This window comes from Lissotriton helveticus, chromosome 5_1 (genome assembly GCF_964261635.1).
Source record: "Lissotriton helveticus chromosome 5_1, aLisHel1.1, whole genome shotgun sequence".
NCBI lineage: Eukaryota > Metazoa > Chordata > Amphibia > Caudata > Salamandridae > Lissotriton > Lissotriton helveticus.
The window spans coordinates 1,831,090,948-1,831,113,755 of record NC_136065.1 but is presented as its reverse complement, the minus strand read 5'-3'; the positions used below and the strand labels follow the sequence as shown (position 1 = coordinate 1,831,113,755).

The 22,808-nt window shown below is 45.7% G+C and overlaps 1 protein-coding gene across 1 annotated transcript in view; it reads right to left on the bottom strand.

The window, feature by feature from the left end:
- LOC144755871 (all-trans-retinol 13,14-reductase-like) overlaps positions 1-22,808 on the bottom strand; it is a 172,255-nt gene that overhangs the window by 135,853 nt on the left and 13,594 nt on the right. Inside the window, exons 2-4 of the mRNA XM_078645237.1 lie at positions 22,516-22,698; positions 12,812-13,041; positions 8,180-8,375 (exon numbers count right to left, since the gene is read on the bottom strand). Coding sequence (XP_078501363.1) covers positions 8,180-8,375; positions 12,812-13,041; positions 22,516-22,698 — 609 coding nt within the window. The remainder of the gene's footprint in view (positions 1-8,179; positions 8,376-12,811; positions 13,042-22,515; positions 22,699-22,808) is intronic.

Here is a 22,808-nt window from a genome sequence, read left to right as displayed (position 1 = left end):
TATTCTGCACTCCTAAGCGGCACAGGCCCCGCTTCTCTAGTTCATCATGTCTTCCCGGTCTCTTTTTACAGACTAGATGGTCACTCAATTTCTTATCACTGAAAATCTCATACTTCTCCTTGGGTTCAGCAGGCTTGACCGTGATGCTCCCTTAGCAAATAGTAAAGTAGGACATCTGAACCTGAAAGGGCCTTATTCTGAATGTTCTAGAAATCCATACGATAACTCAATCCCCCATGGTAAAGATTACAATAATTGGGGTACTGGTAACTCGGGTAAGTTACTAAGAGATTACAAATGGAACTATGAGGTACCTTTAGAATTGAGGAATTACTGAACAAATTTGTAATTCTGGCAGCTGCACGTTAGTGGCGAGACTTCCACTCTGATTCCAGCAACTGCCTGCCTGATCTGGCTTTGGGCTTTTGTCTTAAAATGGTATATAGAAATAGAACTATAGAGCGCACTTCAAAAAAAAAAAAAAGAAAAGGAAAGGAAATCTCCTGCAGTATATTTTTTTATGCATTGGCACAGTTCATGTCTTGCACTTTGAGACCTACCCAATGCAACAGATTTTAGGGATTCTGTTACAGTTCATATCGGAAGCGGTCGCTTGATTTTACTCACATCATGGCTCGTACACGTTGGTGGTGACAGAGCAGTATCCATGGGATATGGATGTTTTTCAGGGGAGTATCTTGACCATAGGCAAACACAGTGATCGCTGACAGGTACAGCTTGGGTGCTGGGCACAACGTCTGATGAAGAGCGGATGCCATGATGTTTATGGTAGCCCGGTATCCACTACAGCCATGGCGTCCTGGGACCCCACATGAATGTTGCACTGCGGCAGCTGTCGCGCTTTTCAAGAAGCGGCACCAATCATGTATACCCTGTGGACTACCCGCTCTTCCTCCTCATCGTCGTCCATGTCGCTGGGTGCCTGTCCCCCGCGGGTAGGGCATTGACTACCTTTGGCTTGCGATACTTTTTGGATCTGCACACTTTCTCAAAGTGGTTAAATCGCCCTCATCCCGAGCATCTCTTCCCTTTGGCAGGACACTCTGCTGCCTGGTGCGGAGGCCCACCACAGTATCCACATGTCTTTGCCTGTCCCGCGGTCACGGTGCCGGGCCCATTCTTGCTCCACCTCATTGTGGGCTTGGTCGTAACAGCATTTACTGGTTCTGTCTTCACCAGGACTCGGAGGGCCGCCTGCATATGTTCTGCGCGTGCCTTGGACAGCTCCTTGGTGCGTCCCAGGGTCAGGATGTCGGTGAGGGACTTGCTGGATTCTTCTAGGATGCGTTCACGGAGTTTGGCGGAGGCACAGCCCTGAATTACTTGCCCCCTTATCTCTTCCGTCTCGTCTTGAAACCCGCATGTTGATGCTAGGTTTTTGAGTCTAGCATGGTACGTGTCCAACGATTCTTCGGGGAGTTGGCGCACTTGTCTAAATATGAACCTCTCATAGTCCTGATTGGCCATCGGCTCAAAGTGTCCGTTGAGGGCATTTATTAATGTGTGGTGGTTCTTTGGCGTAGCCTTTACAAGCGTTTTAGTAATGTTATGTATGTCTTTGCCGCCTAGGTTAAACAGCAGCGCTCTTTTCTGGTCCTTGTGAACCTTGGTGGCCTCGAAAAATATTTGCAGACGGTCCACCCAGTCTTTCCACTTGGGTGCCAGTGAAGAGGGTGACCCTTCCACTATGAAAGGCTCTATTTGGGTATTTGTGACATGGTTTGTGCTGTGGACCTTGTGACTGCTTCTGCAGTGGACGCCTTGTCCTTTTGGGTTGCGGCAGCGCTGTGCTGGTGGTGTGTGTGTTCACTCTGCCCTTCGCTGGGCTCCTAGCTGTCTCTGCGTGGTGAAGCGTGCACCCTGGTGTGGTGTTTATTCTCTGCCCCCTTTCTTGGGCGTCTACCAACTCTGCTGGTGTGCACTTCCCTTATTCTGCCTTTGTGCTCTCCTAATGGTGAGCTGTGTTGTCTCCTGCAAGGTTGGCGTTGAAGCCTTATGTCTTCTCCAGGCTGTGCCCCACGAGGCCTGTGCAGGGCCTTGCCGTCTGCTAGGCCCGTGTTGAGGCCTTGATTCTTATAGTTTACTAGGTCCGTGTTAAGGCCTTGACTTCCCCCCCACCAAGTGGTGCAGTGTGCGCTTGCACTTCGGGCCCCCCGGCACAGCTGACACACTGGTGGCCAAGCAGAGGCGCAGGATCATCAGGCGCGTAGCCTGGGCCACACGTGTTCCACCGACGGGTGGGGCAGCGTCCTACGATCGTGCTCCAGCACAGGGAAGCATCGCCGCGTGGCCACACGCAGCCGCACGCAGCCACGTGCAGCCGCGGCAGGCAGCTCATGCAGCGGGTGGCTCCGCAGGAAGCGGCGCTGGGGCGGGATCACCTTCTGGCCTCCCCGGGCCGCGCAGACCTCCACAGTCCTCGCACGGGACTCCAGAGTTCAACATCAGCCGCCGGGTGCCGGGTCAGCACGGCGCCACACGTGGGGCACGAGTGCCGCGAGCAGCTGGAAACGCTCGCGGCTGCCTCACCGCCGGGTGCGAGGGCATGACCACCCTCGTCACCAATTGTGGTGTTGGGCGCAATGACTGCGCCAACACTCCGGGGACAGTGAAGTGGGCCTAACTGGAGGGGTACACTAAAATAACCACAGGAGACAGGGGATATGGCTTACTGCAGGGATTCGCCTACATCGCCTAACTGGCGTACGTTTGCGCATCCCATACTTTTATTAGATGGAGGTCACATGACCATTACGTTCCGGACGTGCCTGTTACGTCACACGGCACAACATCACAGGACTGATACATGTTTTTGTCAGAAGGTGTGGTTTTTACTGCATGAACATCATTTTGTTCGCTTTCAGTAATTGCCTGTTGTATGTCCTCAGGGTGGGTGGGTAGTAAACGGCTCAGCTGCCGCAGACAACAGTTGTTAAGAATATCAGACACATCCCTTCAGAGTGTCTGTGTGTGCACAGGAGCTCACTGTAAATATATTATTATACAGTATCATTTGTGGTGCTGGGCTTTTTATTACATCTGCATTAGGGTTATTAGCAGTCTCCTCCGTTCACAAAAAAAATACACCCGCAAACTGTTTTCTAAAGGAGAAAAAAAAGTGTATAACTTAACTGTAATGCAACAGTCACAGTGGAAGGGGAGGTGACAGACATATAGGAAATCACTGAAGATAGAGTATTTCACCTTTGTACCGCAACCTCGAAAATGGGAAGGTTGCACAGTGTGATCTGCCTCTAATCAGGGCTATTGCTCGAGGCGCCGCTTCTCCCACCTGTATGCAGATATCTGCACTGCAGTTTGGACTCAGAGGTTCACAACCGAAGATTGGGCAACACTCCAGCTCACACATCTCTAATTGATTTATCAGCTAGCTTAATCTCCTCGGTCATATAGACATTAAGAAAACCGTGCCGCCCGTTGCTAGTTTCCTAGAAGATAGTTTGTCCTTATCTCAGTACACATAGTCCACCAAGAAAAAAAGACACAGGACATTCCTTGGTTTTATGAGTGCTAAAATGTGCCACTACAGACCTCTCAGATCCTTGCAGGATGAGAATATGTAGTGTTGGTTAAAAAACAGGCCAGGTAACCAGGCCCTCCAAGTACAATAGCTAAGGCCTGGAAAAGTGACTGTAGAACTAAAGGGGATCATGGTGAGCTTTGAGAAAAGACTCAAATCTTGATTATTTAAGCTATTTACTTACATTAAGCCTGATACAATCTGGAAGCGCATGATTATGTAAAATGCCTCACGTCTCAGCACTATAAAGCCTCAAGTAGTTATTTGTGGTGGTTAATAATATGCATTCTCAAGGTTTGAGAGGCATGTCTTGACGCTGCCAGACGCCCGGTGAGGCTGAGGGAAAGAGGGTGGGAAACAGCTGGCTCAAGGAGGCCACAGAGCTTTGTTTGAGGTTAGGATGGCCTGGGACCTGAACACTCACATCAACACAAGGCTTGGATGAGGTTGTAGTATGGTGGAGCTTCATCAAGGGATGGACAAGGGCTGCTTGTGTGTAAGGGGGGAGGGTGAGTCTTGTCATGGGAAGGCTGGAAGGCCTTACTCGGTTTAGAGAAGGCCCATTACAATCACAGAGAAAATTGAGGGCCTGGTAGCATTTAGAAAAGTGTGGAGTAACCCTGGTGAGAACAGAGTACATTTTAATTACTTGGCTTTGAGAATGATGCAATACCACACAAAAAAAAATTCAAATAGTGATCAAACCGTAAAGAAGATAGTAACAAATCGTCGGACAACATGCCAGCAGAGGCTCAGTCCTAGCGGATGTTACCGTAAGGGGCTATTGTTAGTTTTGGGAGATAAGAAACAAAGCACAGCTGTACTCTTGGTGTGCACAAGAGAATCTGCATCTCTTGTGGTGTCCCCCAGGGTCCACCCCAACCACTCATTCATTGCAACATATTTGTTCATCTAAGCCAGACTTTCACTTTTAATGAATTTGTTTGATGTCAGATCGTTAAATCAGAAATGTCATTAGCCTCAAGAATGCACATTTGAACCTGCTAAAGACATTAGACAGACCATCTACCACATTACTTCACCATGCATTCAGAGGAGAAGGAAACAACAAACCCAAACATCAACCGAAAAAAACAAGTCTTCAACCACAGATGTTAATTCAGCATTACTCTCTCAGTAATACCAACAAAATCCCCAAAGAGCTCATATGGATCCTAAATGACCAATCAGTTGCTACGCTCACCTCTCCATTGATAATCAAAGATTTGTTTAGATGCACGGAACAGAATACCCTTATCTCCTTCATGCACCACAAGAGTCTCAGGCTCCAGCTGCTTCCACACGGTACCGTGTGTGCAATCATAATCCGTGAAAATAGGAAATGTAATAGTTGCAACAAGCATCCAAAAATAATACAATCAGGGTATTGTTTGAAGTTCCCTTCCTCTCAACAATAATTGTAATATGCAGAAAGACTGGATTATACTTCTTATCAAATCTCTGGCAGCAACTAAAAAGGTAGGCACTGCCAACACAGACTGCCTGGCTTTAGAAGGTGCTCTTAATTTCAAAAGTTGCCAAGTCTAGAACAAGAGCAAACACTGATGTTGTTGCATCCACATGAAGTCAACCAGTGAATTCCATTCAAGTGGTTCATAAACGCTGGCAATAAATCACACGTATCGTCTTCATGGACACATGCCTATTCCCTGTGCCAAGGCACAAGATCTAGGCATGCTTCCAGTCTCCAGCCGCCTACAGTGGCTTAGAAAAGTGCCGCTGTTAGCAGCAGATCTTATCACCCTGCCCATCTCCTAGTCAGAAAATCCCCATTGTAAACTTTATTCTGAATACCTGGCTGGAGTAACGGTCAGCCTGTTGTGTCATGTTCCATATCTTGACCTAGACATGCACACTATAAACGGAATCATCTCTAGCAGCAACATTCCACACACCTCCATCGGTACTTGGGCATTCTAGGTGCCAAGTGGCGTGCTAGGGTGCACAGCTCCGCCTCCTATCTCCTGTGGATCACATATGTGATGCCCTTTCTGCCCAACACTCACAGCTGCTAAAAGGAGCAGAACCATACTTTTGGCCACAAAAAACATCTGGAACAGTATGTACTCCAAGACAACTCAATCATTCAAAAATTCAGTTGTTCTAGACAATGAAACGTATGCATCCCTGGGGCACATTTTCTGCAGCGTAAGTACATAGCAACGTTGTTTACTGCGAATGCCCTTGGCACCGCTGAGACTAAGATAAGGACAGATATCTCCAGTGCCCTTAGGACTCATGAAATAGAGCTATGGTGTGAGACGATAACACAGCACTAATTGATTTATCAGGGATCTGATCAGCAGGATCATATATTCATTAGGTGAACCAGATACAGCTTATCATATTGTGAAGAAACCGCATATCAGGCTGCAAAAGGACTACCAGGGAGGGGGTAGGATACTGATGGGTTTAGTTCTTTGCTCAGTTAAGTAACCCTTGTTCCTGGCGCTGCACCATGGACAGAAGCCGGTCGAATTATGCCAGGGATGTCACGGAAAAAACAGAGACAGAAGATAAAGACCTCGCATCCAGTACTGCCTGGCTACTTCAGAGCCTACTGTATTCTTGCAACAAACCTCCCACATGGTTTTTAGCTTTACACTTCTCTCTGTGTACGTGCAATGCCCCTGCCCAAATCTACCCTGGGGTGTTTTTAATTTTATTTCATGATATATTATTCCATACTTTTCCCTGGAGTTTATCCCTTGAATTCACTTATCATTCAGTGAAAAATGTAATTCTGGAGAAATCCCAATTCCAATCTTGTAGTGTTCTCTCTAGTTCAAATTTGCAATTTTCTTTGGGAATTCTATTCCCTTCCTCGACCTCCAGCCCCGATATATGTTGAATGTACACAAATGTATTTCTTAGTTCTGATTTTAGTATGAGCTAATTTGATAGCAATTCTCTAATCCGTTGTTATTCTTCCCTAGCTGTTACCGTCCAGATCACCAATGATGAGAAGTAATTGGTCAGCACATGCTCATCTTATTTATTTCATAACCCCATCGCAGTGCTAAGACCTTGTGTAGTTATCCACAATAATAAGCTCACCCGTTAGGGACCTTTAAATTCTCTCTGGTTCCTTGATAGCGGATGGTATTCTAGATTGCCTTTAAGGGGGTGATGAGCTGAATGATGTCACAATCGATCTTAAAACTCCAGTTGACAAACAAACTAACTTTCTAGCCTGCCTGCTGTTGGTCATTGTTAGAGATGCATAAGGGGGTAAAGAAGACAGGTTTTTTTCTCTGCACTGGATCGCCCTTTTAACAGAAGGAGCAGTGAAGAGAAATTGCTCGATGAAGATTGACCTGTCGGGAAAAGGTCCATCAGATGGGATTTTGTGGAACGCAGAACAATGGGATTCAGCGGAGAGCCTATCAATAGAAGATGGGAACCAAGCTAACGTTGCGCACCAGGGCATCTAGGGTGATGCCCATTGTTCAAATGTATGCTTCCATTCCCTATGTGCACAGAAAGGTGAAGGCTGATGATGTTATCCCTGTCTAAGTGACTTGCTACGTCAGTGACTACATATGCTTAGTACTCGCAAACAAATGTAGGCATTTACAATTTGAATCTCAACCTTTTTGGTGTTACTTTATTCTAATGATGTCATTAAACATCACTTGCGCAGTGTGTCTATTATTTATGCATTGAATTTGTTTGAATACATCGTGCTACATTAGTGCTAATTACCAGTAACACTAGAGACGATTTGAGATAAAAAGACAGAAAGTGGAAAATATGAAGCACCTCGCCAGAAGTTTAACTAAGTAAATGCATGCAGCCAATCAGAAGAAGGACATTTATAAGGGGTACTGAGTACAGCCATTCCTATCTAGGAAGGACACATGTCAAGGAATCGTATTGGAGAGGGAGCCAGCCACAGTAAGAGATATCCTTATGTGTGAACTGCAATGTATGCCCTGTCCTGTCTCATGCTCTGTGTCAGTCCGTTGTCTCTCCCACTACATAGTCTCATGTTGTCCAGTGTTTCTGCCCCGTGGGCTGTTTCTTTGGATTTGCTTAAGATCATGAAGAATGTTTTCCTTCAAGCTTAAAGGACATTTGTAGCTGGGATCTCCCTGCATGGCATGACTGTTTTTCCACTGATAGGTGTAGTTTTCTTCTTTTCTACATTTTGGCAACGAGGAAGGGATGGGAAGTTGGAGAAAGGCGATATTCCTTAAGGATATGGATAGTAGGAGTCATCAGTAGCCAGTTCTCAGGTTGAACATTTTTTCCTGTTTTTGGAGATGTCTTAATAAAGGAAGGGTTTTTTTCTTAACTGAGAGGTTCTCAAAAGACACAATGTCGCAGAGTGCATTAGGAGTTTGAGACCTTTTTTTAAAGCCTCTCTGGAGTGACCTATCTGGGATAAATTCTATCCAGTCAGTAGTGGGGCTGAAGCAGGTGAGTGTTGAAATGGATATCACCCCATTAGGAGAAGATCTGCATAAGCAATAGTTAAAATTAAGAGACTATTACATTACAGAGAGTCCTCCAGTTTCTAATGGGAATGGAGTTCACCAAAGAACAGTGAAGGAAGCAGCAAGGATAATGTAAAGATACACAGTGTCCTCTCACCATAGAAGATATAGCTGAGGACTGTTTGTAGGTCTTTGTTGCTGGTGAGCCGGTTCAAGACGTCAGTGTGGTTGGATACTGCCAGCTTGAATATGGGCGAGATCCAGTGGACGAGACCCGAGCGGATCATGGCCAGGGAGAGCCAGAGCGGGATCATCTTCATGATGGCGAACAGCTTAACCCGGGTGGCAGTGAGCTGTGAAAACAGAGAATAATATCCAGCTCTGGACTTGTTTATGTTACTCAAAATAAAATGGAAGAGAGCAGGTCAACAGAAAGTAGAGTGACATTTGTCGACTCAACAAATGGTAAAATCCAGCCAGGCTTTCAGCACTACTAAATATATACAAATAACTTCGAAAGAAATCATTGTATGTCATTTTATTCTCATGCATGTTCATAGCAAATGAATTAAAATCCAAGCTGGATTTTACTACTCAGTGGGTCGACGAGGCCAGCCTTAGTGCAGAGACTGAACTGTCTAAATGGGGCGTGATTGTAGCTCACTGCAGTGTAATAAGAGAGGAATCGGGAGTACATGAGTTTTCATAAATCAAGTACTTTACTGTTTTTTCCAACATGCATACAACCAACCATTATACCCATAATCAGCAGATATACCACCTCAGTAGGTTATGGTCCTATTATTGGTGTATTGGGATAACCTGAAAATCAAAGGCTCACATAGTAGCACAAGTGAATTTTTGCAGTCAATAAAAAGATTACTAATCACTTGAGTAATAATACACCCTGTTATTCCAGTGCTTTGATACATCATTGTAGTTCTATGTAAAAAGACATGGTGCAAATGGTGCGATGGCCAGGTGGAAATGAAGTGCTGTGTTTTCACTGCATCTGATATGTGACTGCACTGTGTCAGATGCATCAACCTGACACAGTGCAAGAGGCTGGCGGCAAGGATTTGCAGCAATCTTGCCTTGTCACGGTCCATGAGGCAGGAATCCTTCTATGAATCCCTGCAACCAGTTGTAAATTCATAGATGGAGACCTGCAAGCAACAAATAACTCCATTCCTGCATCTGCAGAGTGTCTCTGTTGCAGTCCCTATCCCTTAAAGCAGCGGTTCCCAAACTGTGCGCCGCGGCTCCCTGGTGCGCCGTGAAAACTTGCCAGGGGCGCCACGAACAGATGAGCACACAGTTTGGGAATCAGTAATAAATAGTATGGCATCTGAATTCAACACTGCTCCGTGCGATCAGGCCTGCAGTGGTTGCCCTGGGCCGTAAGACAGTGCCATTAGTTTTTAAAGTGAAGAAACATTCATTATAAAAAGCAGTACGTTTAGCAGATACTAACTAATGCACTAAGTCTGATGTACGGAAGTAAAACACACGCTTCAAGAAATATCCTGTTTTAATTGAAACAAACGGTCATATTTTACATGGCATTTTCTGTGTCATCTACATGTCAAATCTTTTAATGACTCAGTTCTTGCTTTGCCTGTTAGAGCCAAGCCCGACTGCTAGTTCGGCTCTTGTTCGGTTCTCTCTAAATGTGCTGGCTTGCCGGCTCCATTTAGGGGTTCATACTTACCTTCTCACACGACAGGACCACATTTTAGAATGTCCAGGTGTAGTCAAAAGACCCACCTGTTCAGTAGTATAGCAAGGCTGCCCTGTGCCCAGCCTACAAATCCTAAAGAGTTGGAGACTAAACAACATATGTAAGGACATCGCATACAATGACGTAGCAGGAAGTGACGGCACAGGAAGTGATGCCACATCTCAGTAATATCCCTCATGAAAAAGGGATTGGCCTACTGCACAGCCAAACGTGAGATACTGTACTTACAAGAATATAAATATATGGACACCATGTTTGAATCCGTATCTAAGTCAACAGTTACATTAACTTCATGTCTGAACACCAACCACCCTTGTTTTAATCAATGTGAGGCTAACTTTAAAGCATAATCAATGCATCTCTAAACATTAAAATATTAATTTAGATGAAAAAATAGGCTACAGTGTATACTTGACATACAAACAAAATTGATGGATACAGATATTGAGTGTGAAGCTACACACTCCTATTGTTGTTGTATATATTTAGAGCTAATGAAGTTTACATCCAGCAAAATAAAAGACCTAATGGGGAGCCGCGGACAACTGCCAATAGTTAAAGGGAGCCATGGGTCGAAAAAGTTTGGGAACCACTGCCTTAAAGGGTCAGTGTTGCAATGGAGAAAAAATTGCACATTGTGAAACTGACATCAAGGAAGCATGCATCACTCCATGGGAATGATGTATCCAGCCCCGATGCCCGCAGCCGTCATCCACAGAATAGAATTTCTCCATAATGGACACATTTCACTCTGCGAAGGTTTATCTAGGGGCAGTCAATACCCTTTCATCATACACAAGCAATAAGAAAGTCAATTGTCCTTATCGCAGTAGACATAATCCACCAAGAAAAAAACAGAACATTCCTGGGTTTTATGCGTACTAAAAGGTGCCCCAGACCGCTCAGATCCTTGAAGGATGAGAATCTGTAGTGTTGGTTAAAAACAGGCCAGGTAGCCAGGCCCTCGCAGACAGTAGAGTAGCTAAGGCCTGGAAAGGTTTCCGTGGAACTCAGGGGATCAAGGTGAGCTTTGAGAACAGACTCAAAACTTGATTATTCAAGCTATTTAGTTAGATTAAGCCGGATACAATCTGGAAGCGCATGGTTATGTAAAATGACTCTCAGCACTATAAAGCCTCAATAAGGCACCGAAGCACACACACTGCAGTTTATTTGTGGTCCTTGATAAGAAAGCCTTATTTATGGCAACAGACAGGGCTGGTACAGTTAGTTGGAAAGGCTCCTCCCTTCTGTTCTGTCAAGACATTCCCCACTAACATTGTCAGGATAAAAGCAATGCAAGATGGCCACCCCAAAGCTGCAGGAGCAATGCCATTGTTATGCGTGGCTTTACAAGTTTTCTTGCATCTTCAGCTAGGAGGTGCCTGTGTTTTCATGTACCTGCATTGTAGGTAGGATCTAGTGAGGTTGATGTGGAAGACAATTGTGACAGAGTGAACAAAGATCCCCTTTATGTAGCATTGGGTAGTAAAGCTAGGCAGGATAGAAAACTAGATCTCAGACCTTTCTAGCACTGGAAAGCGTACTGGTATCTATAAAAAAACAGATCTCTTGCTGTCTAACCTATCACTATACTTGGTCTCTTTAGTTCTCTATCTCAACTTACTGCTTTTGTCATTTCCTCTCGGTTTATGCTTACTAAGCTCATTTTTTTTTATCTGTACTAGTTTTGATTACAGTACCGTGAGACTCAGTTAAATTAAAGGTTTGACCAGAGAAAGGCAGTAATGCACAAAGAGAACACGTGACCACAGAATAGCAAGAATGCACCAAGAGAGAGTGGGCAGGGCAGGGGGCCTGGCAAAAGATGTGAAACAGAATGAATGGTACAGAGATGGTTTAGAATGAGACGATTGGGAAACTGAGTAAAGGAGAATTCTTCCTGCATGCCATAGTCATTAAGGGGCACTAAATGGTCATTGAGGGGAGGAGACAGCCGTGACAAAGCAGGGTTTACACCGCGCTGCCATTATGACGCTGCCATCACAACGCAAGTCGTTACAACGACTTGCGCAGTCGTTACAACGACTTGCGCTGGAGGGCCCTCTTGGTAAAGGAATAGTTTTGTTTTCTATTCCAACACCTTCCATACTGTTACGTGGGCTGGAGTTGTAATAGAAAATTAAACTATTCCACAATCCAGCGCCTACAGCGCAAGTCGTTGTAACGACTTGCGTTGTAATGGATGCGTCGTGATGACAGCGCGGGGTAAAGCCCGCATTGTCATGACATACATCCTTGAGGGGATATGGTGGAACTTGTAATGTTTTGGTTCAGACTGCAAGAGCTACAAGGAAGAGAAGACACCTGCAAGGTGATTACTCGCAACAGATATTTTTGGCTTGTAGGTGAACAGTGCTATGGGTTTTTTCAACCGTAAGAACAAGGTTGGAATGGGCTGTTGGTGATGTTATGGAAAACATAGAACTTTTAGAAGGGAAAGGAGCAGGAGCTGCAAAAGTCAATTATACCAATAGAAACCTATGTGGAGGTAGTTGTATTACTCGAAAGGAATAAATACATTTTTATTTCATTCTAATTTAAATACGTTTTTAATTCATTCTAATTTGTAAAATTGAGGAGTGGGAATCATCTACTGCTTTGTCAGATTAAAGCACGGAATAATATAGCTACAGTTGGAAAGGAAGCTTAACCAAGGCATTGCTATTCCTATTGCTAGTCGTCCACTTGAGTGCCAAAGTTCTGGATCTAATCTAAGCTTTCATTTCTGGTTTTATTTTTTTGATGGATCATTTTTTACTGTGTTTTTTCAGTGACAGACTGCATTTGTACCTTTAAGGCCTTTAACAAATATTTGCAGAAACATACATAAATAGAACTATGGTAATCTCGCAATGGCCCAACCTGTTTGCTCTGCCAATGCTTATTTTGTTTACTTGATTTATGAATGCTCAAGGCACTAAGCAAGCTTTACTATCCAACAAGAGGATGCGCGATGGGTACCTGAACTTGGCATCTAGAAAGTATCCTTATGGTCGCCTTTGGGAGACCCTCTTACTGCCTTACCTTCATCAGCCTCATGAACTCTCTGATGGCCTTCTTTTCTTGGGGGAACTGGGCCTCCAGGGTGGTGACAAATGTCTCCTTGCCGGCGCAGAGGTGGTACTCCCGCTCTCCCACGAACAAGGTTTCATAGTGATCGTCCAGTCGCGCCCAGTCCAGCTGACCATCAGTCAGCAGGTCCATGATCAGTCGCAGCATGCCCTTGGGGTGCATCTGTCCCACATAGTGCAAACCTGGGGGGCACAGTGATGGACAGTATAGAAGTCAAGACAAGGAATACACAATCTTGTTGTCCCTAGAAAATATATCTGCTCTAAATGTATTTATTTGATTGTTGAAAATATCTCTGCAAGAAACCCTTTGCATATATCAATGAGAAGCATTATAACATAGCTTGCAATGATAGCTGTTTGCAGAAATTAAGATTGTAGAAGGTAAAATAGAGAGAAGGTGTGGGTTGTACATGACATGTTCGCTCATAATAGCGAAAGATCAAAACACAAAATTGGCAAGGTCGAGTGACACTGAGTACATGAGATTGGAATTTAGAAAAGTGTTTGCTTAAGTTAGCATCAGTATGCCACAAAACTAATTTATTAGCTTGATTGCACTAGAAGCATGGCTTTAAAAAGTAGCACTGTGAACTCTGTTCATGTTTTTGTTTATACATTGTATTTTCTTTCTTTACAAAATAGCTAAAACATGCTCTGATTTATAATGATGTTTATTTTCACTGTAACAATTCCACTAGCCCCCGGAGGAACATGCATCGAATGTTTCATTCTTCAAGGATGATGTTTGATAAGGCAATGTTTCTTCCACTTGTATATGGGCCACAGGTTCTACTTATTTATTCATTTTTAGGGGTTTCTAGAGTAAGCTTTTTTTAATTAGATGCAACTTCTGGATGATTTTGGATTTTTAATGCAACATTAAGAGCACAGTCCACGGTGCTATTACACAACATGTTTAGGGGCAGGATCTTTGTAAGTGAGATCCTATTAGAACTGTTTTATGGGATTTGTGACTATGATTTTCCCTTATTCATAGAGACAGAACCCATGTCAGTCTTCTTTTTGATCCAATACTTAGGGATTTTTCATAATTAGCTCCTGATTTTTAAACCCACTAGCACCTATGGCAATTGCGCTTTGACTCATTATTTGCCATATTTGGTTCTGGCTATTAGCTAGAATTGGGCTTAGCTTCTGTTGCCTATGCTAATTTACATTTATTTGCGTTTTCGGTATTTTGAATTGAACTGACCAACTATGTTTGCCTTCTGGAATCCTTCTAAATCTTAAATAAGCCTCCATGGTGTATTTAAATCTTGTCTTGTGTGGATTTTCTTATGCGGGTTTTCTTATAATTCACTGCCTAGGGCCTTCTTTCTTTGGGACTCATATGGCCTTGATCCATCTTATCGGCACTTTTAATGGTAAAAAGCTCCACCAACAAGATACCTTGAAATATTTTATAGTTTTGTTTTTTTTACACATTTTTCAGATCTTTTTTCTGCTCTTCCTAAAGCCAATCTTAAAGCATTTACGGTACTGAAGGTGCAAGGATGGCTTATTTTTCTTACAGCTGATAGACAGTCGTGACGTCTACTATGGAGTATGTTCTTTTTAGGTTGAGCATTCGAGACCTTTTGTATATACTTTAGTATATACTTATATGTGTATGTACTTTGTGGGCTCTGGAGATCAACCCTAAGACTTGTCTGCTTCCGCTTAGGGACTTTTTTTCTGTTCAACTGCCCCTATTTAACTGTCTTGATAGAAAAAAACAGCAGAGGTGAGTAAAATAGCAGAATCACTTTAGCATTCTCTAGATTCCAGTCCATAGAAATTGTCTTCCACGAACACCCGCAGACAATAATATATTTTTCAAATCTTGTATTTTCCATGCTATGACTACCGAAGGCCCTGATTTTATATTAAAAACAAAGCTTTGGACCATACCATTTCTCACTGAAAGGCAATATTTCTATCTATGTTTTCCCATACCTGGCGTTTCAAACAGTTGGGTGCTTATTTTCCCTCCATGTTAAAGAACAGTAGATGTTTCAGCACCCAGGCTAATGTGCTGCATAGCTAAATACATATAAGGTCTCAAAGGCGAGACTGATTGCATTGCAAATGCTTGTTTTAAAGGGGCAGCAAGGTGTAGGAAATCAATGGCAGAGAGACCTTCAGGCTGAAGATACGTCCATAGCTCTCTAGGCCTCATAGTACGCTATGCTCATCCGATCACTCACACATGCGTAGACAATTGCAACCCTGTAGGTTATTTTATGCACGGATTCATGTGCAGATTCGTTTTCATTTATCCCCAGGATCCACAGACTTGACCCTGTCACCATCATTATCATATTGTTGGTTTTCTTTATTGCATGGTTTCTGAGCTATAGGCCATGTTGTACTGCCACCTGCCAGATAGCAAGCACTTGACTTTGTAAATTTTAGAACCGATTATGCTGGTCGCATTGTTGTTGGATTCTTTATAGGCATTTTGTTTTTTTTTAATGTTTTATGGACGCTGGATTGTTGATTAAGAGGTCTTGCTGCTCTGCTATTTGTCTGTGCAGCACGCCCACCATCTTATTTTTAAAATTTGAGTGCTGCTATGGCTATTGTTTTAAGTTTAAGTCGCTGATGTTGTACTGCACTTCTTTTATGTTTTTTTTTTTTTAATCGAACAAAGATTAAATGAAATGAGGATAGATTTCCCGGGGCTGGCAGTGCTCGACTAGTTGCGCGTGCCAGGGTGAGGCGTTCGCTTGGATATTTTTGTCAGACTAGATGGCTCTTTAAAGCCCTTCTGCAGTCGGGACTGGATGCATTCCTTCCTTCATCAATAGCATATCCTGTTATGGTGCATGCTGGTATATGCTGCACAATGTGCATAGAAAAAACAAACGTGTGATGTGGAATACTCAAATTAATCTCTGTCACTGGTAGTGTCTGTGCTTTACCTAGACTCACCACCTGTAAACCTATATACTCTGGTTGCTTAACAGTGCTCACGGGGTAGTCACGGTTTGCTTCTGGGTGGATTATGCACGGTATGAAGCCTAGTTGGTTAACAGTGCTATCAGGGTTATGCTTCTGGGTTATGCTTCTGGGTAGACCTTCTGGGGGGCTGTAGTGGTAGGTGTTACTGGGGTTTGGGCAGTCTACGATTGCTTTGTTTTCTTTTTCTCCTCCCCTTCTACTTATTATTTCCCCTCTCTGGCCTCACACCAATATGTATTGATGCTCTACAGGCTTGCAGGATACTTTGCAACTGAATGTATGGGCGCGGACGCTGAAAGTGTGGCTACCTTGAAAGCAGTGACATGGAATGTCCGTGGCCTGAATGATTGCAGGAAAGTAAGACTGGTCGCAGCATATCTCTACCGGCATGGGGTGGATGTACGCTAATTACAAAAATTACATCTGACGGGCTCAACTGTGCACACTTGCGGGCGGGATGGTTGGGTGAGAAACGTATTGCAATATACTCCAATTATGCGAGAGGGACTACAATTATCCTCAGGAAAGGGCTACCTTGTCCCACGCGTACTGCGCTATGCGACCCACAAGGGAGATACGTAATATTAGTGCGAGTGCTTGGGGGCCACCCAATTAGGCTGTTCTCAGTGTACGGGCTCACTGTGGATGACCCAGATTTCTTTGGTGACGTGTGGTGACTGGTTGAGATGCTTGGTCCAGGTGCAGTATTGTGGGGGGGGGGGGCTTTAATGTAATATAGTGGACCCGGACAGGGACAGATCCGAGGATTCTCGTTGCCCCCACCTGCGGGCAGTGGCGCAGCTCCAGACTATTATGATGGATTACAACTTGGTGGATGTATAGCGCCACCGCAACATGCACAAAGAGGAAGGCATGTGTATGTCTTCGGCGGGCCCCACCTGGTCCAGAATTGATTTTTGGCTGACCTTGAAGAATGTAGTAACATTGGTTTCCAGAATCACCCATCTTGCCTGAAATGTATCTTATCATGCCCCGGTATTGCTCGAGTTCTTATTACCGGGTTCCCCTAGCAGATCTTTTAGCTGCAGACTTCCATCGGGAGCTCTGGAAGACCATGTATTTAGAGATGCGATTCGCTCTGACATAGTGAATACTTTGCACTGAATGAGGGCATGGTGCATTTCCCCTCCTCGCTGTGGGAGGCATTTAAATCTGTGATCAGAGGTGAATGTATTGCTAAGCTAGTTGGAGTACTGCATTCACTGCTAGGAGACCTCAGGTGCTTGGAGACAGAGATAGGGGAGCTCGAAATTGAATACTTCACCACTAATCAGATGGTCATCCTTGGGAACATTAGGGGGAAAATTGCTGAGTTTGAAGAGGCAGCTCAAAGGGAAACACATTATCTAGAGAAAGAGGCACATGCCAGAAGGTATGGCATGGGAGACCGCGCTGGGAAAACACTAGCTGGTCTTCTTAAAAAATCATGGGCCAATAACTATATTAGTGAGCTAAGCACTAACGACAAGGAGATGGCGATAGGGCAGGAAGCTGTCCAGTGGTAATGCTATCCTTTTACTCCTCACTCTATTCTGCGAGGCAATCTGACGTCCACCCTGATCTGACCTCCTTTCTTGAATCCATCCAGCTACTATGGCTGGAAGATGGCCACCGAAGATTTCTGGATGAGCCTTTTTCAGAGGAGGAGGTGATAGGGGTGATCCGCGCCTTGCCCAGGGGTAAGGCCCCGGGACTAGAGGGACTGACGGGCGCTTTTTATAAAGAATTTACTCCGCTGCTGGCACCACACCTCCTCAACAAGTACGAGGAGTCGCTGGAGCGGGGAACGCTCCCTCCATCTCTTTGGGAAGCACTTATTATCATGATTTTTAAACCAGAAAAGGACCTCCTGCTGTGTGATTCCTACAGACCGCTGTTGATGGTAAACCTGGATAATAAAATTCTTGTGAAATTGATTGCGACAAGGCTCCTCTCGCTGCTGACCACGGTGCTATACCCCGATCAGTGTGGTTTTGTCCCCAGTAGGGGTACATCTCACAATCTACACACCTTTTTCGTGACCATGCTAGAAATAGATCCCTCCCTCCCAGCAGCCACGATCTTCTTGGATACCACCAAGTCCTTTGATACCTTGGAGTTGCCATATCTCTTCGCACTTCACTCTCGCTTGGGCATAAGCCCGACATTTTTAAAACAAGTCACCCTGCTCTACTATTCACCGATGGCGAGGCTTCGAACAAATGCGATAATTTCCTCTCCCATCTCGGTGGCCCGCGGCACGGGACAGGGCTGTCTGTTGTCCCCTTTCTTTTTGCCATGGCCATGGAGCCTTTGGCAGCTCAACTGAGACAGCATCAAGTGCACCATGGCCTAGCATTCGTCTCAAGAGTAATCCTAGTGTCTCTGTATGCGGATGGCGTGACTCTGTATGTTAAGTGCCCAGCTGAGAATCTAGATCCCTGATCAGGGAAATCCTAACATTTGGTGATTTATTAGGTATCATCATTAACTGGAGGAAGTCGGTTATCTTCCCACTGACCACAGTCACCGACAGGGACAGTCGGAATACCCACTTAGCAGGGCGGAGACACCTGTGAAATATCTGGGAATCTGGCTCTGCCAAAACATTGAGGAGCACTGGGGATGTAATTATTGGAAACTTACGGATTGGCTCAAGAGCCAACAACGACTTTAGGGGCAGACCTCGCTCGAACTTGATCACTCTCGCCTGGGCTGGTAAAGAATCCAGGGTCTCAACCCTTGCCTAGGCTGTTCCGTAAACAACTGAAAACCTGGCTCTGTCGGGATGTTTATTCGTAGACCCTGTTCTTGGTGCTTAAAGACCTCTGTTCTATGTTTGTTCTTTTGCTGAAAGACTTTCTGCTGTATGTCTGTTTTGTCCACGTTGTTCTGTATGGCGCCTTGATGCCCTTGGGCTAAGTCGCGCCTTATAAGACCCATTTCATTTCCTGGGAGACTTTGATGACGCTGGCATTGAACAGGGGGGCCTGGGAGCCCCAGACATGGAATTATACTATAAATGTGCGAAAGCCCAGTTTGGGTTCTACTGGCTCTACCTGACTCAATTTATGGCGCACACGGTGCCTAAACATGACCAAGCAGCTCCGACACCGCTACACTTGAGCCTCTACAGACCGCAGAGTAGGCCGCGCTCGGAGGTAAGCACGATTGGATGCACAGTTTGGGCATGGTAAGAGCTGAGGCGCAGGGCGCAAGTAGAGACAATGTTCGCCCCTTCGATGCCACTGTGGATACACCCAGCGATACCTTTCTTGGAGGACACAGGAGTATGCCAGAGACTGAGGAAGCTTCGGTTACACACTAAGGGGTATGCGTTCCCCGATGGGTCAAACTTAATGCTTGACAGCCCGCTTGCAGTGGAGAATACGGGCGTACTTGACAGAATGACATATTACCAGCTCTGAGTGTAACTGTGTGGCCTCTTCGCCTCGTTCCCGACAGAGCCCACAACGTTCCAGGTTCTAGAAGACTTTCTAGGTAGCCTATTACCGCAAAAACTCATGACCTGGCTATACTTAGGCAAGCAGCGTACTGCACCTGTCAGTGTCCCTCTGGCGCGACGCGAGTGGGAGGAGATACTCGGAATCCCATAGAGGAAGATAAATTGCCATACTGCTGTACGCAGGCCAGGGAGTTGTCCCCTAATTACAGGTTGAGGCTGATCCCCTTTAAGTTCATACACAGACTATATAGGACACCTGAATGGTTGCACAAAACTGGCTTGAGTGAGGATGCAAGATGTGTGAGGTGCCGTGCTAAAGATGCGATGTTCTTGCACCTGGCATGGTCTTACCCGGATATTGCACGATACTGGGAAACTACATTTGAGGTGCTGGAGGTGATGTTAGAACACAAGTTTGAGCGCTCCGCCCTGATAGTGTTGCTTGGATATGTGCGCCTGGTGCCTGCGACAATCAGGAAATTAGCATCTAAGCTGTTACTGTTGGCCAAGATGAGAATGGCAATGTGTTGGGGCCGTCGCAGGAGCCCGCATGTTATTGATTGACTTAAGGACACGACGTTGTGCAATGACCAATTGTCTGAATACTGGGAGCTGATGCATGCACAGGCGTGCCCTCTGGATATTTGGGAACCGCTGCAAAGCTATCTTCGTTCTCATCCACTTGACCAACCTGAGATCGCCACGTCAGGTGAATAGGGAGGTGCGGGGAGGACGGACCCACTAGAGCACAGGTTGCGCAGGTCTTGCAGCCTGCAAACATTTCACCTCTGGAGGCCAAAGACCACCCCCCTTCTTCTTCTCACCCCTCCCTTCTCTTCTCTGTTTTCTCTGTCCCCCTCCCACCGTGAGCGTGGAGCATTAAAAACCCCTTCCGAGCTCATGACGAGCTCGTCATGAGGCGCGGTGGCCGTGTGCTCATGACGAGCTGAGCTTGTCATGACACGCGCGGGCTAATTCCCCCGCTGTGATGAGCGTTCTTAAAAACAGGCGTGGTCATGACGAGCTCAGCTTGTCATGAGCACAGCGCCACAGTGCAGCGTGACGAGCCGAGCTCGTCACGAGCACCGTGGTGCTGCGCGTGACCCCCAATCCTCCAGCGCCACGGGGGAATTAGCCCCGCGGCGAAGGTGTTAACAGACAAAGGAACTGGGACCCAAGCACAGGCTACGATGATAACGTTTACAATCCAGAACTAAGAACTACTATACTTCTTGGTTGTCCTTTAATATCTGTCCCAATGTAAACATAATCACTAATGGTTATGGTTCGTTGGTTTTGGGATGGTATTGCCCAGGTGCTTAAATATTTTCAGGCCAGGGGTTTTGGGGGGGATTAAGGGTGTCATTGTGGGTGTGTTTACTTTATCAGTGCATAACTGGAAAAGACCCTACCCACTTAATGAAAGTCACTTATGAAGGGGCGAGGTGGGTTATTGAGGGGCATCACTTGAAGGTTGCTCTCGGGCACACCTTGGCAGGGATCCCGATCCTAGTCTACAAGAAAATGGGTGCTGATGAGAGGAGGTGATTGTCCTCTCTAGGTTTCCTTCACACCTGTAGGCTCTTTTAATCTCTTCTGCTTCCCCACTGACTACCGCAGACGAGAAGATGGATGAATGCAGGATGGAGTAGCTAATAACGCTTCCATTATCAGAGTCAGGGCTAAACGCCAAGGTCCTCCAATACCCCTCAGCGCACAAGAGCACAGCCCGGTGATGCTTTTAATACCATCTCATTGACACACTAAGCAGCTCCTGGCATATGATGGCAGTGCCTTCATACTACTGCAAGCATGCTGAGCAGCTCCTGGCATACATGCGATGGCAGTGCCTTCATACTACTGCCATGCAAGCATGCTGAGTAGCTCCTGGCATATGATGGCAGCACCTTCATACTACTGACATGCAAGCATGCCGAGCAGCTTCTGGCATACATACAATGGCAGCGCCTTCATACTACTGCCATGAAAGCATGTTAACCAGCTCCTGGCATATGATGGCAGCTCCTTCGTGCTACTGCCATGCAAGCATGCTGAGTAGCTCCTGGCATATGATGGCAGCTCCTTCGTGCTACTGCCATGCAAGCGTGCCGAGCAGCTCCTGGCATTTGGTGGTAGCGCATTCAAACTACTGCCATGCAAGCATGCTGAGCAGCTCCTGGCATATGATGGCAGCTCCTTCGTGCTACTGCCATGCAAGCATGCTGAGTAGCTCCTGGCATATGATGGCAGCTCCTTCGTGCTACTGCCATGCAAGCATGCTGAGTAGCTCCTGGCATATGATGGCAGCTCCTTCGTGCTACTGCCATGCAAGCGTGCCGAGCAGCTCCTGGCATTTGGTGGTAGCGCATTCAAACTACTGCCATGCAAGCATGCTGAGCAGCTCCTGGCATATGATGGCAGCTCCTTCGTGCTACTGCCATGCAAGCATGCTGAGTAGCTCCTGGCATATGATGGCAGCTCCTTCGTGCTACTGCCATGCAAGCATGCTGAGTAGCTCCTGGCATATGATGGCAGCTCCTTCGTGCTACTGCCATGCAAGCGTGCCGAGCAGCTCCTGGCATACATACAATGACAGCGCCTTCATACTACTGCCATGCAAGCATAATGAGCCGCTCCTGGCATGCATACAATGGCAGCGGCCCAGTCGTGCACACTGAGCAGCACCAGACGTACAGTGGCATCCCATTTATATTTACTGCTATTCAGATACATGGTGCAGCTCCTGGCATAAGGCAGAATCACGTTCATGTTACTAGCAGCCCCAAGCATACATTCAGCACTCTCTTAAAATATGTTTACTAATTAAAATACAATTTACTAGCTTCAGACACGTTCTATAGCTACTTTATTCATTTTAACCATTCTCAGAATAGGCTCTGCATTTTGATGATGTCACTTCCTGTGATGCTCTAGAAGCCCAAGGTCATGATACAGCACATCTCGTGAGGCTATTAAATCATCAATTGTACACTGTATAAAATCATGTATTTAATTTATAAAGCACTAGATTGTGCCCGAGATACACATCTTAGTGCATACAACTGTGTAGGGGAAGTTATTGGTAGGCAGCTGAAAACCCATGTAAGCCACGTGCTCTGATAGAAGGCTCTGCATGTAGTGTGAGTGTGTTCGCTGTCTGTCTGTAGCTGGTATCAGTGGACGGTGCAGTGCACTCCCTACAGCTTGTGCCCAATGTTCCTCACCAGCATCAAACTCGAACCCCTTCTCCTCGAAGGAGTGGCAGCACCCGCCTGCCTGGTCGTGCTGCTCCAGGACCAGCACCCGTTTGCCCGCTTTTGCCAATACAGCTGCCACACTCAGACCACCGATGCCACTTCCGATCACCACAGCGTCCAGGTGAGAGGGGATCTTACTCTGCACGAAACCTAGAGGGAGTTAAAGAATGTGGGGGTGAGAACAGGGTGAAAAGGAGAACGATGGAATGAGGAGGATGAAGAAAATGTGGAGGGTAAAAGCACATGAGAAGACAGAGCAA